The sequence below is a fragment of the Corvus hawaiiensis genome, chromosome 5 (genome assembly GCF_020740725.1).
Source record: "Corvus hawaiiensis isolate bCorHaw1 chromosome 5, bCorHaw1.pri.cur, whole genome shotgun sequence".
Lineage (NCBI taxonomy): Eukaryota > Metazoa > Chordata > Aves > Passeriformes > Corvidae > Corvus > Corvus hawaiiensis.
This window is the reverse complement of record NC_063217.1, coordinates 43,113,703-43,127,836: the sequence shown is the minus strand read 5'-3', so window position 1 is coordinate 43,127,836 and position 14,134 is coordinate 43,113,703. Positions and strand designations below refer to the sequence as shown.

General features: G+C 37.5%; 1 protein-coding gene across 3 annotated transcripts in view; it reads left to right on the top strand.

The window, feature by feature from the left end:
* Nucleotides 1-13,918, top strand: part of CENPE (centromere protein E) — a 38,110-nt gene extending 24,192 nt beyond the window's left edge. Inside the window, exons 32-45 of one of the 3 annotated variants that reach the window (XM_048305004.1) lie at nucleotides 104-262; nucleotides 1,062-1,304; nucleotides 2,174-2,374; nucleotides 2,457-2,603; nucleotides 4,782-4,994; nucleotides 6,210-6,419; nucleotides 6,962-7,171; nucleotides 8,267-8,488; nucleotides 9,139-9,342; nucleotides 9,957-10,069; nucleotides 10,592-10,689; nucleotides 11,245-11,404; nucleotides 11,813-12,063; nucleotides 12,901-13,912. In XM_048305004.1, the coding sequence (XP_048160961.1) occupies nucleotides 104-262; nucleotides 1,062-1,304; nucleotides 2,174-2,374; nucleotides 2,457-2,603; nucleotides 4,782-4,994; nucleotides 6,210-6,419; nucleotides 6,962-7,171; nucleotides 8,267-8,488; nucleotides 9,139-9,342; nucleotides 9,957-10,069; nucleotides 10,592-10,689; nucleotides 11,245-11,404; nucleotides 11,813-12,063; nucleotides 12,901-12,998 (2,529 nt within the window). In that variant the 3' untranslated portion in view covers nucleotides 12,999-13,912. Of the gene's footprint in view, nucleotides 1-103; nucleotides 263-1,061; nucleotides 1,305-2,173; nucleotides 2,375-2,456; nucleotides 2,604-4,781; nucleotides 4,995-6,209; nucleotides 6,420-6,961; nucleotides 7,172-8,266; nucleotides 8,489-9,138; nucleotides 9,343-9,956; nucleotides 10,070-10,591; nucleotides 10,690-11,244; nucleotides 11,405-11,812; nucleotides 12,076-12,900 lie in introns of all 3 variants that reach the window. The other 2 variants (XM_048305003.1, XM_048305005.1) reach the window with 2 other exon arrangements.
* The last annotated feature ends 216 nt before the right edge of the window (nucleotides 13,919-14,134 follow it).

The window sequence follows — 14,134 nt, the reverse complement described above, 5'->3', positions numbered from 1 at the left end:
ATAAAAGCAGTCCTCCTCCTGGAGGAGGACAGCTTTAGTGGATTTCTCCCTTAGATTTTGGAAGTGTTGCTCAGGTGTTAATGTACTTTAATTGTGTCCAAAGAACTCACAGATGCAGGAGGAGTTGAGATGTACTCGTGAATCTCTTGGACAACACCAGGAGACTATTGTGGAGCTGAAAGGAAGCATTTCAGAGAAAGAAAATCAGCTCTCGAAGGCACAAGAGGCATTGAAGGAAAAAACTGATGAACTGCAGCAGAAGGTCAGAAGCAGTTTTGTCAAGGAAAGCAGGAGTTCAGTCGGGTTTGGCAGCCCATGTCTTCTGCAAACTTCAGTTTGTAGGGCTCCAGTAAATGTGATAAAGAAACCTATGCTTTATAACTAAGTATGTCTTGCTGCTGAACGACTGAATGTTGTTTGGAATCAACAATGCACTTTGACCTCTGTGCGTTTTCCAGTCTTGAACTTTTTTCCTTCTAATAATGTAACTGTAATGTAATAATGTAATAATGTAGCTGTGCCATTCTAAAGATCCTTGAGCAACTTTAAGACAGCTTAGCTCATTTTTTAATTTGTTGCACTACTATAAATTTGTTCTCTGCTTATTATTTTCATGTCTGAAGCCAGTGTGGATTTTAGGCTTCATTTTAGCAAACAGTAATGTCTCTTATCTACTGTGGATACAGCAATTGAGGCATTTTTATGGATTTAGAATGCCTTGCATGTTTTTCCACGTTTACTCTGACCTACCACTGAGGCAGAAGCACTGACATTTGATTGGCTTTTAGGCAAAGTCGTTACATCTCTTTTTAATTACTATACCAGGAAACCATTGGGGATGTCTTCCTCAAAACAATCCATTTACAACAACCCACGTGTACAGACAGTGCTTCTGAGTGATGATCCAATAACACTCTTCAACACAAACCTGATTGCTGGGACAAGAAAATTTAGGAACTCTAGAATGTTACTGGTTTTTTTTCTCCAAAGCATCAAATTCTTTTTGCCCATGCAAGAGGTGATTACAAATATCAATGCTGGTTTTGATTTGTTCTTTCCAGCTCACTGAAGTCACTGAAAACCTGACTCGTGTCTCAGCTGAGTATGGCAAGCTACTGGCAGAAAAGGAACAAACTGAAAGAGCAGTGAATGAGCAAGTGTGTCAGCAGCTGGAGAGAATCACTTCACTTAACAAGGAGAAAGATGAGCTACAGCACATGGTAGAGACATATAAAGAAAGGGAAGAACATTTGTTAAAGGTTCAGAGGCGGTCACAGATTTTGGAGGACAGCCTAACAAGCAAGGTGAGGGCTTTTGGTGTTTAGTCACTATTTTGTATTCTGATGTTTTATTCCCAATGTGCCAAACTTTTGCTCAACGCAAATCCTACTTAATTTTTAATTCTCAGCACATCACTTTTATGGTTGGTAAATGAACATGGGCGAAGGGTTTTGTCTAAGTTTCTTTATTGATGTTTATTAATAGCACCCTCAACTGGTCTCAGCTTTGTAATGAATGTCACTTTTTCAGATGAGTGCAGGTTTCATGTAATGTAATGTAATAATCAGCAACTGTACCTGTATTCTGACCTTAACTGGCACTGTGTAGACAGTGTGAATTGAAGTGGGTTTTGAATTCTTGGTGCTTTGCACACTCTCTGAATAATAGACGTTGTTTGGAAGTCTTGCACTTAGCTCTTGCCAACTCATTCTTTTTGTAGTCTTTAGTTTTGAGCTTTTCACCTGCCAAATTCTTGCTTTGTAGATCAACGAGTATAATTGTGGATTACTTCAGTTTAGCAGGTATTACTCTTCAGTAAAGGAAATATAAAGATATTGTCCATTTTTTATGCTCATCTTCTATTTATTTCAATTTTCTTGTGATACGGACAGAGGTTGATTGCCTTTTCCTTTGATTCCTCTTGCTTTACAGAAGATGAAAGCTGACTGAAGTAGACTTTTTTGGTTGTCATGCTATTCCTCTTCCTTGTAAATTCTTTTTCTGAGTTTCTAGAACACCAAAATTATTTTTAAACTTTTCTTGCTGGTAGCGTGAATTTTAGTATTAAAAATTATGATTTTTGTATTTGACACAACTGATTTGAGTACTTCATACAGTATAAAGATCATAATCACCAAATTGTGATTTGTGTTTTTCTCCACTATTTCTGTAGATTCAACAGTTAACTGAGACACTAAATAGCATATCATGTGAGAAGGACCAGTTATTAGCTGAAAGAACTAGTCACTCTTTCCAACTTAAAGAACAAATCTCATCAGTTAATCAAGAAAAAGATGAGCTACAGAAACTTCTTCAGGATGTCAGGTCTGAGCGGGACCAGCTCAAGACAGAATTGCAAAGAAATGCTGAGATGGTGAGTATTGCAGTTTGCATACCTGAGTTCCTCATAACTTCTTGTCTTGAATAGTACTTAAATATGCATGCTTTTATTTTAGTGTGCTGAAACGAAGGCAAAACTGGAACATGCTTTAGAACAACTAAAGCAGAGAAACCTGAATAATATGTCTGTTCCGGGAAACCCGGTGGATATTGCAGAGCAGGTGGCTGATGATAGCTTGAAAGAAAAAACCTTGAACATTAAGGTAAGCTTATTTTTCTGCTTGTTTTAAGGATCCATATAGGAACTTACTGAGACTTGCCATGGAGCATAAGTCTTTTATGTATTATGTATAAAATGGTTTGCATATCTTGCTAAGATGCTGCATACCCATGGATCAGTTGATTTGCTGTTGCTGTTCAGTGATTGCACATCTTGTGTCAACTGAGTTCAGTTTAATGTTCACAGAACATCTCACTTGCTTTCATTACTGTCCAGCCACCCCAATGAAAATAACTAGTCGTGTAGGATCATAGAATCATTTAGGTTGGAAAAGACCTCTTAGGTTATAGATTTGAACCCTTAAACCAGCACTGCCATTATCACTGCTAAACCATGGCCCTAAGTGCCAGATGTACACATCTTTTAAGTAGCTCCAGGGATGGTGATTCTACCACTTCCCTGGTGGTCTCAGCCTATTCCAATACTTGACAGCCTTTTCAACTGAGAAATTTTTCCTAATAACCAGTCTAAACCTCAACCAGTGCAGCTTATCACTTGTTACTGGAGAGAAGAGGCCAACCCCCACCTGGCTACACCCTCCCTTCAGGCAGTTGTAGAGAGCAATAAAGTCTTCTTTGCAGTCTCCCTTTCTCCAGGCTAAACAATCCCAGCACCCTCAGCCACTCCTCACAGGACCTGTGCTCCAGACCCTTCTCCAGCTCCATTTTCCCTCTCTGGACACTCTCCATCACCTCAATGTCTTGTAGTGAGGGGCCCAAAACTGAACACAGGATTTGAGGTGTGGCCTTGCTAGTGCCAATCCCCTTCCTAGTCCTGCTGGCTGCATTATTCCTGACACAAGCCAGGATGCCATTGTCCTTCTTGGTCACCCAGGCACATGCTGGCTCATGTTCTGCCAGCTGTTGACCAGCACCCCCAGGTTCTTTCCTGCTGAGAAGCTTTCCAGACACTATTCCCTGAACCTGTAGCACGGCATGGGCAGTTGTGACCCGGCAGTTCACCTTGCTGAACCTCAAACAGAAGCACTTTGCCACTCTGGTTTTGTAAAATCCCCCCAAATCCTCCCTTCCATTATTCCCCATTAAATAATAAATTGGTATCAAATAAATTAATTCCATTAAAGCGCTTCTGCCCTCAAAGCAGGAATTCCTCAGACCTTTTGCTAGTTAACTATCCTGAGTATATTTTCACAGAGATATGAGAAGTGCTAGTAACCTACCGAAAGCCAGAATAAACCAGGATTTATGAATGTGTATGACACGCTTTAAAGCGCACTATCATTGTATTGCAGTCTACAGATGAAATCTGCAGGTACAGCAGATTTAGATATCACTCTACATGGGGCAAAGAAGCCCAGAGTGCTTCTGCAGTTAATACCAAAGTGGTAAGGAACCAAACTGCAAAAATCAGTCACTTGTAGCTTTCTCCATTCTTGCTGTATTTCTATCCTACATCAGCAGCAGGGAGATTATAATGAGGGAAGTTAACATCAGCTGATCCCTTTTAAGAGCACTCTCCCCTTCTGACTTCTGTAATAGGTGGGATCTTGTCTGCCTCTTCCCAATGTTCCAATGTTTTTACTGTGAGGTGAAGAGTTAAGAAAACTGGTGAATCTTGGTTCTTTCAACTAAGAACTAACAATGGAGGGAGTATGCCAAGGGAGTGTTATACTTATGTTAAAATGTGTAACATAGACATGACTAAAGGTGATACTGGGTCTTCAAGCCTGTAGCACTACTGAGCCTGCTCACTGCTTGTTCACACCTTCCTTTCCATGGCACAATGCTAGGACCCACTTCATGAGCCCTTTCCTTCAAGAAAGGAAAAGTAGATAAACTTGGGAGTCCATCCTGAGGGAAGGCTAGTTGGCAAACTTGTGAACAGGCAATAATTTATTTTAATGCCTGATCTACAAGTCTTGAGGTGGCCAGGCAATCTAAACCACAAAAACAATTTGAGCTTGTGAAATGACTTGCTGGAAAACTAAGAAAATACCTGGTTTTGTTCCTAGATTAGTGTTCTTGTCATATCCCTGTGGCAAGTCAAAACTGAAGTCTTAATCCTAATACTTCCTGTTGTAAAACCAATACATACTGTAGGAGTTAGTCCTGGAGTCGGGTCATTTATTTTACATTTCTGTTTATAGCTAATCACACTTTTCCTTATTGTGATCAAACTTATTTTTTTCTCTTGCATTTAGGAGCTTCTTGAGAAATTCCCAAATATGGGGAAGAGATATGAATGTCTCTCTACAATGTCTCTTAAGCTGAAGAGTGAACTGAATAGTCAGAAAGCACTGATGGCTGTGATACTGCCTCAGCTTCCATTGGAGCAGAGTAAACAAGTCAAAACACTTCAAACTAGAAATGAGGAAATGAACAGTCGTCTCCAGAAGTTATTGACCAAATTGAAGGTACCAACTTAAAATGCTGGATATGCGGATGCTTCATATCGCTTGGGTTTGGGTTTTGGGGGGTTTTTTTAATAAGCTCTCAATGGTAACAGCTAGGATTTTATATATTCAAGCTTTGGTTATTAAGAATCCATACATTGGAGAAAATAAGTTGATAGTAATTGCTTTACAATCTTAGATAACTGGAACTACTTAGTTATGTAAATCAAACTTAGTTTTTAATTGTAGTTCAGCTGCTTTGCACAGTATTATTTCATTAATATTATTCCGTTTTAATTGGGAAATAAAATTTTCTTTCTGTACTCTATAAAATTATAGATGACTAAGTATGTATTTCTTTGTGGGAGAAAGAGACATGCAAGCTTGCTTGGAGATGCATGCTTGCTCTGTAAGACTACCCAAGTAGTTTGATGATTCTACAGCCTTGCAGATCTTCCCCAATTTGGAATCAGTTTCTCCATTGGACTAAAATTATCAGCAAAAAGGTTAAGGGTAGTTGGGAAAGAATTCCTGTAAACACATGCAGAAGTACAGTAAATGATAAAGTTTTTTTCTGTTTCTTTATTTACCATGAGATATTAAGGGATGGGGTTTTTTTTTTTTTTGTTGGAGCAGTGGGGGGAAACATGCACAGGCCTGGAGAGAGGGGGTGAGGTTCTTGAGAGTCAGTCATGTCTATAAATATCCATTAACTTAGACATTGACCTAATATTCCAAAGAGCCTCATTTTATAACCTAACTCAGCCATGTTAGGTTTATTTTTTTCCATAGATGGCTTTTAACTTTCATGGTTAAAGATGTTCAAGATTCAACTAGTGATCTCTGCTAGAATAAAGTCTTAAATCTGCACAGTGATATTATTCTTGTAGATCATCTCCACCTTTCACAACTCTTAAGAGAAAATAAATATAACAAAGAATACTTTGCTTTTCAAAGTCTAGATTTGTGGAAGGCTGTCTAGAGCCTTTTAGACTTTTTGGCTATTTTTGAAGCTTAAAAAAAAAGAAGTGTACTGGAAAAGTACTGTCTCAGCTAAAAGGCTTATATGCCATTGCTATAATGCACATGTGAAATTAATTTTCTTAGTCATGTGTTAGTTATCTGGGACATTTACAGGCTCAGAGTAAATAGATGGAATTATAAAATACAGTTTTAGCTGGATGCAGGGCACCATTTAAAGCATGCACACTGATACATCCTGTGCTTCTGCAACAGGTTCTGTTCAGTGCTGTTTGCTCAAAGAAAAGAGAATATCACGCTACTGTTCACAAGTATGAAATGGAATTGCTTAAGGAAAAGAGAAAACAAGATCACCTACAATCCCAGATTCAATGTCTCAGGAAGATTTATTTGAAGCAGAATGAAGTATCATCTCAAGAGTTAAACAGCAGTGAAGGGCTGCAGAGTTTTCACTTGGATGCAGAGGTAATATTTGGGGGGAAAAAAAAAATAGACATGAAGACTCATTTCAAGGCATGGGGTCATGTGGTGGTGGGAATCTAATGGCATTTTAACAGATAATGGGCCTATCTGTTAAAACTTAAGGGGGTAAAGGAATAGAGCTATTTTTTTATGCTACTAGCTCTATAATATGAGGATTTTGCTTAGTAAAGGGGTTGAAAGTAAAACTAATAGGTTAGAAAATAGTGGGAATGTTATTTACTTATTTGCCCTATAAAATACATACTTGCCAATACCAAGAGGACTTGTTCTAAAACAATGAAATTTTTGCTAAAAATCACTTTTTTTTTTTTTTCCCCTTCCAGCCTGCTCCAGAATGTAGATTGTCTTCTTGCTTTCCCAACAGGGTGTAATTTTAAGTATAGCAAATCTCCTTTTATATGATAATTAGATACTAAAACAGACTTCTTGCTATACTGATAGCTGAGAGGACAGAAAGTATATTTAGACAATGTGATAATCAAACCAGTACTTAAATTTTAATTCCTTTTTTTTTTTTTTTTAAGAGCATTCTCAAAGATGTATCAGAAATGGAATGTGAACTTCTCTGCATAGAAGCTGAGTTACAGCAGGAAGAAAGTGCTAGAAAAGAAACAATACAGTTCTGGGAAGCTTGTTCAGGAACTCACTGGGATGCAGAGGAACTGAAAGAAGAACTAGAGAAAGATAATGAAAGGCTTTTGCAAGTCTTTAAATTCTGGAGTCCTAAAGTAAAGGTAAAATTAAATGTTATAGAATTAGATATGTATTTTGTGTAAGCACTCTGCAAATGCCTGTGATTGAAAACAAAACACAAAAAAGGCTCTTAAATGATCATTCATTTATTATCAGCACTTACTCATACTTCAACTGTAAGCTGTAGGAATACTTAAAAGACTTTTAAAGATTCCTTGAGCATCTGAACTTGGAAACTTGCTTTCTGAAAGACTTTCTAGGTAATAAATGGGAGGGGATGTGGAATTGTTTATTTGGGGTTTTATTAGTCTGAATTCTGGAAAATGTTGCTTTTCTTGCTAAACTTTATCAAAAACTACCTTAGCCAGTTTTAAAACTCAGCTGAAATTTATATTCACACTCCTTTCTTTCATCTGCTTATCTCTTGCCTCTTTTGGAAACCTGGGTAGCATTTTTCAGGGTTTAGTGAATCATGAACAGGATTTCACAAGATTTCATCTTTCTGATTAAATCTTAAGTTTACCCTATTTTAAAAAGTTTCTTCTATAGAGTCAATAGCCAGTCTTGACTTCTTTGGGATTTTGCAGTGTTGGCAAGGTCTTTGGAGGAACTTCCTGACCCTAATATTATGTGGGTCAAAGCTTTTAACAAAGAAACAAAAATCTAGTAAACATGGTCATTTCCTGACGATTGTGAAGTTTTTATTTAACTGACATGTTAAACATGTGGGTTTCTAGAATAGCCCAATGTGTAGGTTTAGTTTCCTTTAGTCACTGAATACATTCTAGTTAAAAAATCTGTGAATAATTATGGTTTTCTGTTACTGACATTCAAGAAGTCTTTCCAATATACTTCCTTCGTTTCTCTAATATACTTGTTAATGCAAAAATACTGGTAAACCTGCAATACACTATCATCTTCTCTTGTGCCCCTTCCTGCCTCCCTCTCTCTCAGAAATGAAACAGTTCTTTTGAGTGTTACTGATACTATTTCTGACAGAAGGCATTTTCAAATGGGGCACTGAAACAAGAATGTGAAAATAATACAGCAAATACTTCCTGTTTCTTCACTTGCCTTATTTCTAGCAAATTAAAAAATTATTTTAAATTATTCTGTATGATGCTACTGATTTTCAGATACTCCTTGAACTTGCTTCAGAGCTGGATGCCAGAACTGCAGATTATAGTAAAAATGCTGATGTTGAATTAAAACAGAGAAAAGAGAAAAATGAAGAGTTGCTTCAGGATCTAAACACTCTAAAAGAAAAACTGGTCCCCGGTGGCTCTGCCAGCCTGGCGTTAGAAGAAGAAAATTATAGGCTTCATAATAAATTAAAGGTTGCAGAACAAGATAAAAAGGTACCAATTCTTGTTTCTAAGGAATACTTCTTTGATGCTTGCTTTCTAAGTGAGATTAGTCCAAACTGAAAATAAGGATTGATGGCAACTGTAAATCTATGCCACCACAATACAAATAGCGTACACTTTATTTTAGTAGCTCTTTTATTTCCAAAGTGGAACTTTGAGCTCTTGCCTGTAATGTGATTATTTTAATTGCCTGATTTCTGTACACAAAGAGATTAGATGTTCAGTTTAGAAATTCATATGAAGTGTTTTCGTTTGCTTTTGAAGTATTGACTTTAATAGGGTGATACTCTTGATGCTTCCTGTAAGTATATGGTATTCACTCTGTCAGACATGAAGCTGGAGAAGAATTCTCTATTTAATCACAGGAATTGAGGACTCATTTTCTCCCTCCTATTTTTTATGTCACAGTTACCCTTCTCCAAAGCACTTTTTCTTTTCTTAGACTTGAGTGTTCTAGACTATTAAAAGGTGACACAAAACAGTGACCTGGACATGAAGAATTGCCATAGAGCCTGTAGTGTTGGATTTTTTGTATGGTTTGGGTTTTTCCTTGTTTTTGCTAAGAATATGACCATGTGCTGTTACTGTTACTATCTGTTGACATAACTGCTCATAACTGATTGATTGATATATCTCAATAGGTTATGGAAGTAAAAATTCAGAAGTTAGAAAATGTAATTAATGAAGTAGGAAAAAGTGTCAAAGAGAAAGATGACAGGATAAACAAGTTACAAGCACAGTTAAAAGTAAGAACAGAGACGAGCGAGCTCACCCAACTGCAAGCCAAACTGAATGAGATGGATAATTGCCTCAGGACTGCCTTAACAGAGAAGCAGAGTCTTCAGGTATGAGCAAAATACTTCACTCTTCTCTCTCCCCTCTGATGAAAGACACAAAGCATGCTTGACAACAGTTGTAGGTGAAATGTAGCTGTGTATAGTCAATGTACTTGTTGTGTATGGCATTCCCAGAGTAAAACACTCTGCCTGGCTGTTTAACATTCTACCTGTCAGTTTCACATTCCACCAGTGCAACCTTCAGTGACAACATTTAGAACCCATATTACAATACTAGAAACTAAATGTGTCACTTGTATGTGATGCATTTCTGAAACATGTTAAACATTTTAAAACATGTTAAATGGGAGCATGAACTGTTTATTCCATGTGATATATTTGCACGCTACTTTAAAATTCCCAGATTTTTATCTGCATGGAAGTCAGCAAAACTTGCTAAAATATGACTGCATGTATACAGCAGAGTAGGATACCAACTGCTGCTATAGTGCTGGTTGCTAAGGTGAGCCACCTTAGTGAAAAATAACTTCCCACTCCTAGTCTTGTCCCGCAAAATCTAGCAGTCTAAATCATAGTAAAGATACAAGGTAAACAACCCTTACTTTCATTGTTAAGTAACAAGCCCTTATTTGTACTTGTATTTGAAAATATTTTGTTTTCAGGCAAAATTAGATAAAGGTGGTGAGCTGTACAAAGAAGAAATTGACCATCTCAAAACACAGTTGGTAAAATGTGATCTGGAAAGAATGAAACAATCCAACTCCTTTGAAGTGAAGTAAGTTCAAATTTTATCTTCTTACAATTCTCAACTACTTTATTCTTAGCTTCTACTTCCCTCTTCATTTTTCCCACATAATAAGAAGTAAGCATTCAGCTTGAGGTGCTGTAAGATTTTATTGTCATTAGAGAAAGTAAAATCTATGTGCACCTTGGGTTGCTTCCAAAACTCCTTCCCTATACACCCACCAAAATTTCTCAGCTAACCATGTCCAGCCATAAATGAAATAACTGTTCTGACAAAAGAAGTCAAGGGGAAAGCAATAATTGAAAGCACTGTCTACTTCACTGGAGAGAAGGGGTACACCAAAAATAATTAGTCCAACTTTTGGGTTCCCTTTACCTAAAATCTTTGTGCACTTTACATAAAATATAACTGACAATCAGGTTTATGTAGTTTTTCTTGTATAACTTGGGTGTGTCTTGTATTTGATAGCTCATTGGAATTCAACTGAAACTGTAAAAACTATTAAACTAAGGTTTTCTGGATCTTTTTTTCCTCCCTTCCTGCCTCATATAGACTTGCTAATTATAAAGCCCTTGCAGAACACCAAGAACAACAGCTAACAAAGCTAAAAGAAGAACTGAGAAGAGCACACCAAGAGCAAGATGTTACTGGTAAATTCAAGATAAATATAAGGGACTCTTTCATGTTAAAACTTTGAGGTTAAATGGTTAAAGACCAGATAGAGATGCAGCCTTGTACCTCAAAGGTTATGAGGAGAATTGGGTGTGTTGGAAGTTGAGATGGAAAGCAGACTACATTAGCTGCACATAAACTGCATTAGAATCACAGCAGTTCTTGAGTTTTTCTCAAGCCATGTTTGCCCTTGTGGAGGGATAAGCTTGCAGTGGTGGTAGCTCATGCTGCCACTTTTTCCTTGACATATGAATACCTAGTTCTAATCAAAGCTATGACATACCTGAAACAATAACTATTTCACCTCTAAGTGGCCCAGTGAAGAATCTTTTATGTTTCTTAGTATCTCCCTGGCAGTGTGAGTACTTGCAGGTGTGTTTTGTGTAGAAAAAGAGTAACTGTTGTAATGACACTTGTAACCCAGTGAGGTTTCACATGTAAGACCAAAAGAAGGAATAGGCTAAAAAATGCATTGTTTAGTTTTAAGCACTCTCCAAATAATGCACACACACATGTATAAATCTGTTTTCCAGTGCTGAAAGAAGCAGATCCTCAGCAATCCCAAATACCCCTTACATGTGGTGGTGGCAGTGGTATTGTGCAGAGCACACAAATACTTGTTCTAAAATCTGAACAAGCTAAGCTACAGAAAGAGAACTTGCACCTGAAGAAACAAAATGACCTTCTACTAAAGTAAGTGGAAAGCTGACTAGCAACATGTCAAATCATTTGTTGTATTTAACTATGTACATCATTAGTGTTTCTTTCTGGGAGACCTATAGAAGTGAGTAACCATTAATTTTAGATTTCACATCATAAAGTTTTACTCAAAGCTAGTGTTTTATGGCTTATAAAGGCCTTTTGAACTTTAATTGATTACTTTCCTAAGAATCTGTTAAATGCTGGAAGATACACTTGAACTGTATGTTGGAAGAAATTTTAGCTTAAAAAAAATTCCCCTGAAACCAAGATACACAGCTACTGTATTGCCATGTCTGTGATGTGTCATCTGAAAATATAGAAATTGTCTGTTCTCCAGGAATTTTTCCTTAGAGTAAACTAACTTTTTCTTACTTAAATGCTGGTTTTTTTTCTTTGCAGTGGTGAACTTCAACTGAAAGAGGAACTTAAGAAATGGAAAGAGAGAGCAATAAAATGGAGAGAACGATCCTTAAGAGAAACTACTCGAGAGACAACACCAAAGTCTCCTAAGAAGACAGTGTCATATTTCTTTAAAGAGCAAATGCCTTCACCCTCCAAGGAAACTGTTTCTCAGGAAATAGTGACTCAGGACCTATCAAAGCCTCTGCCTCTGACTTGTCCAACAAATTTCTTCGATAATTCCAACTTGGGTATGCTAACAGGTAACACAGTGTCCTATAACGTTCTGAAGATGCAAACTGTAGGGGATGGCCTGAGTTGAGAGTAAATGCTGTACTTACATATTCAGACCTGAAATGTGAATAAGTTTTCCTGCATGGTTTTTCATCTGACTGTTGAAAAACTGACCATCTGAGCTGTGAAGCTTCTGTATGCTCTACAGAATCAAAATACCAAAATGAATTCTTCAGCCCCTGAAGGATATGCAATTTTTTCCTTTTCTGCAGTGGAAGTGTTGATGAGTGACTTTTTAAAGTGAATCAGCAAAATATTGTTATTAGATAGCTGGTGGTCTAAAATGTTCTGCTTTTTAACTGTACATTGGTTAAGCACAGACTTCTGGTAAAAGTATATAAAATTAACTGCTGGTTAACTTCTTTCTGAAGTTTTTCAATGGTAGGCTTTAGTCTTTGATGTTCCATCTGCTACGCTGCCTGGCTCCAGCTGCCATAATAGCTGTTTTGATGAGAACTCCTGTTTCTCAGCCCCACTTCAAATTTCTTATATCTGGCCTGCTGACTTTTGGTGACCTGCCCTCATGCTTCTCACAGGTCTCAGAAGGCCCCAGCAGACAAGTTGAAGAGTTAGCCAGTTTTTGAGGTATTAATAGCAGACTTCCAGAAAGAACATGACTCATTGCTGGTTTTGTGATGGCCCACTTGGTAATAGGACAGCTTTCCTCAAAACACAAAGCTCCTCAGAGGGAAGCTTTGATAGCTAATATATAAAACACTAGTCAAGATTAAATCACTATATTCCTGCTGCTTGTCTAACTGAGAAAGGCTTCAATATTCTTGTCTTCTGTACAGATACACGACCTGCAGGCACAGAGTCCACAGAAGAACATCTTAAGCACTGGTTTGGGACTTCAGACAAAGATACAGCCCCTGATTGCAGCACCCAGTAAAGATGCTCTGTTGTAAGCTGCCCTTGCAGTGGCTACAGCCAGGATCTGCATATACAGAAGAAAATTGCTGCAGGTTAAAAGCCATCGGCCTCTTCCATCTTTGCTGTCTTGGGAGTTGCTACTTCCCACAACTGGGAAAGCTAGAATGTGAGGACAAAAATGGAAAACCAGACCTGTTGCCCCACAACCTGCTGCTCTGCTGATGTTCTACTTTCATGTTTTGATGTGGATTTTTTTGTTGGCAAAGAGAAGCTAATGTATTGAAGAAAAAAATGGGAAAAGGAATGGATCACAAACTAATCTACTGTGAAACTCCTCAGTCTCACACTTGTCATTCTCTCATTACTAAAACAGCCATTTTCTGGGGTGTTGATATTTGTATCTTCAGAGTGCCGTTGCTTGGCAAGAAATATTCTTTTTGTTTCTTAGCATGTGGTTTTTGGCTTAAAAAAAGCATGGCACAACAGAAACTGCATTTTCACCACAATCTTGACCTCTTTGGACACTGTACCCGAAGTTACTGATCTTCTGTTTGTAGAGCAAACAATCAAGGGCTCCTCTTAAACTCCTTTAAAGTTTCTGCAGCTCAGGCAGTTATGGTACCATGAGTAACTTTGAATTTTGCATCATTTTTCAATATACCTGTCAGGAGTTGTGTATTGGAGTTTTTTTAATAATAAGTAATGGACTTAACACTTTTCTGCTTCTCTAGTGAATGGAAAACAAACCAGAACATTGGGGCAAGATGGACTCCCTTATTAACCTACTTATCTGTATTCTGAGACCTACATCTTGTATGTTTTATGTAAGAAATTTTAATTTGACAATAAATTCTTGTGTTAAATGTGTAAAAATGTTTTTGCTGTTCACTTGTGCTATGATCCAAGGATGTTGATTACAACATTCAGTGTCTAAATGTTACCAAATTACTATCTTTAATACTGATTTCATCACTTCCATCATTATTATGCTTCTTGTCTCTGTGCCCTATAACCTTCCACAGCAATTACTTGTGCAAAGTTTACTGTTACACAAGTCTGTTGTCAGAGTTTTACTTAATTCTTTTGAGTCTGTCAGAAAATGGCTGACGTGTAAAACATATATCCTCCTCCCTTTCCTCTCCCCCATGCCCTCCA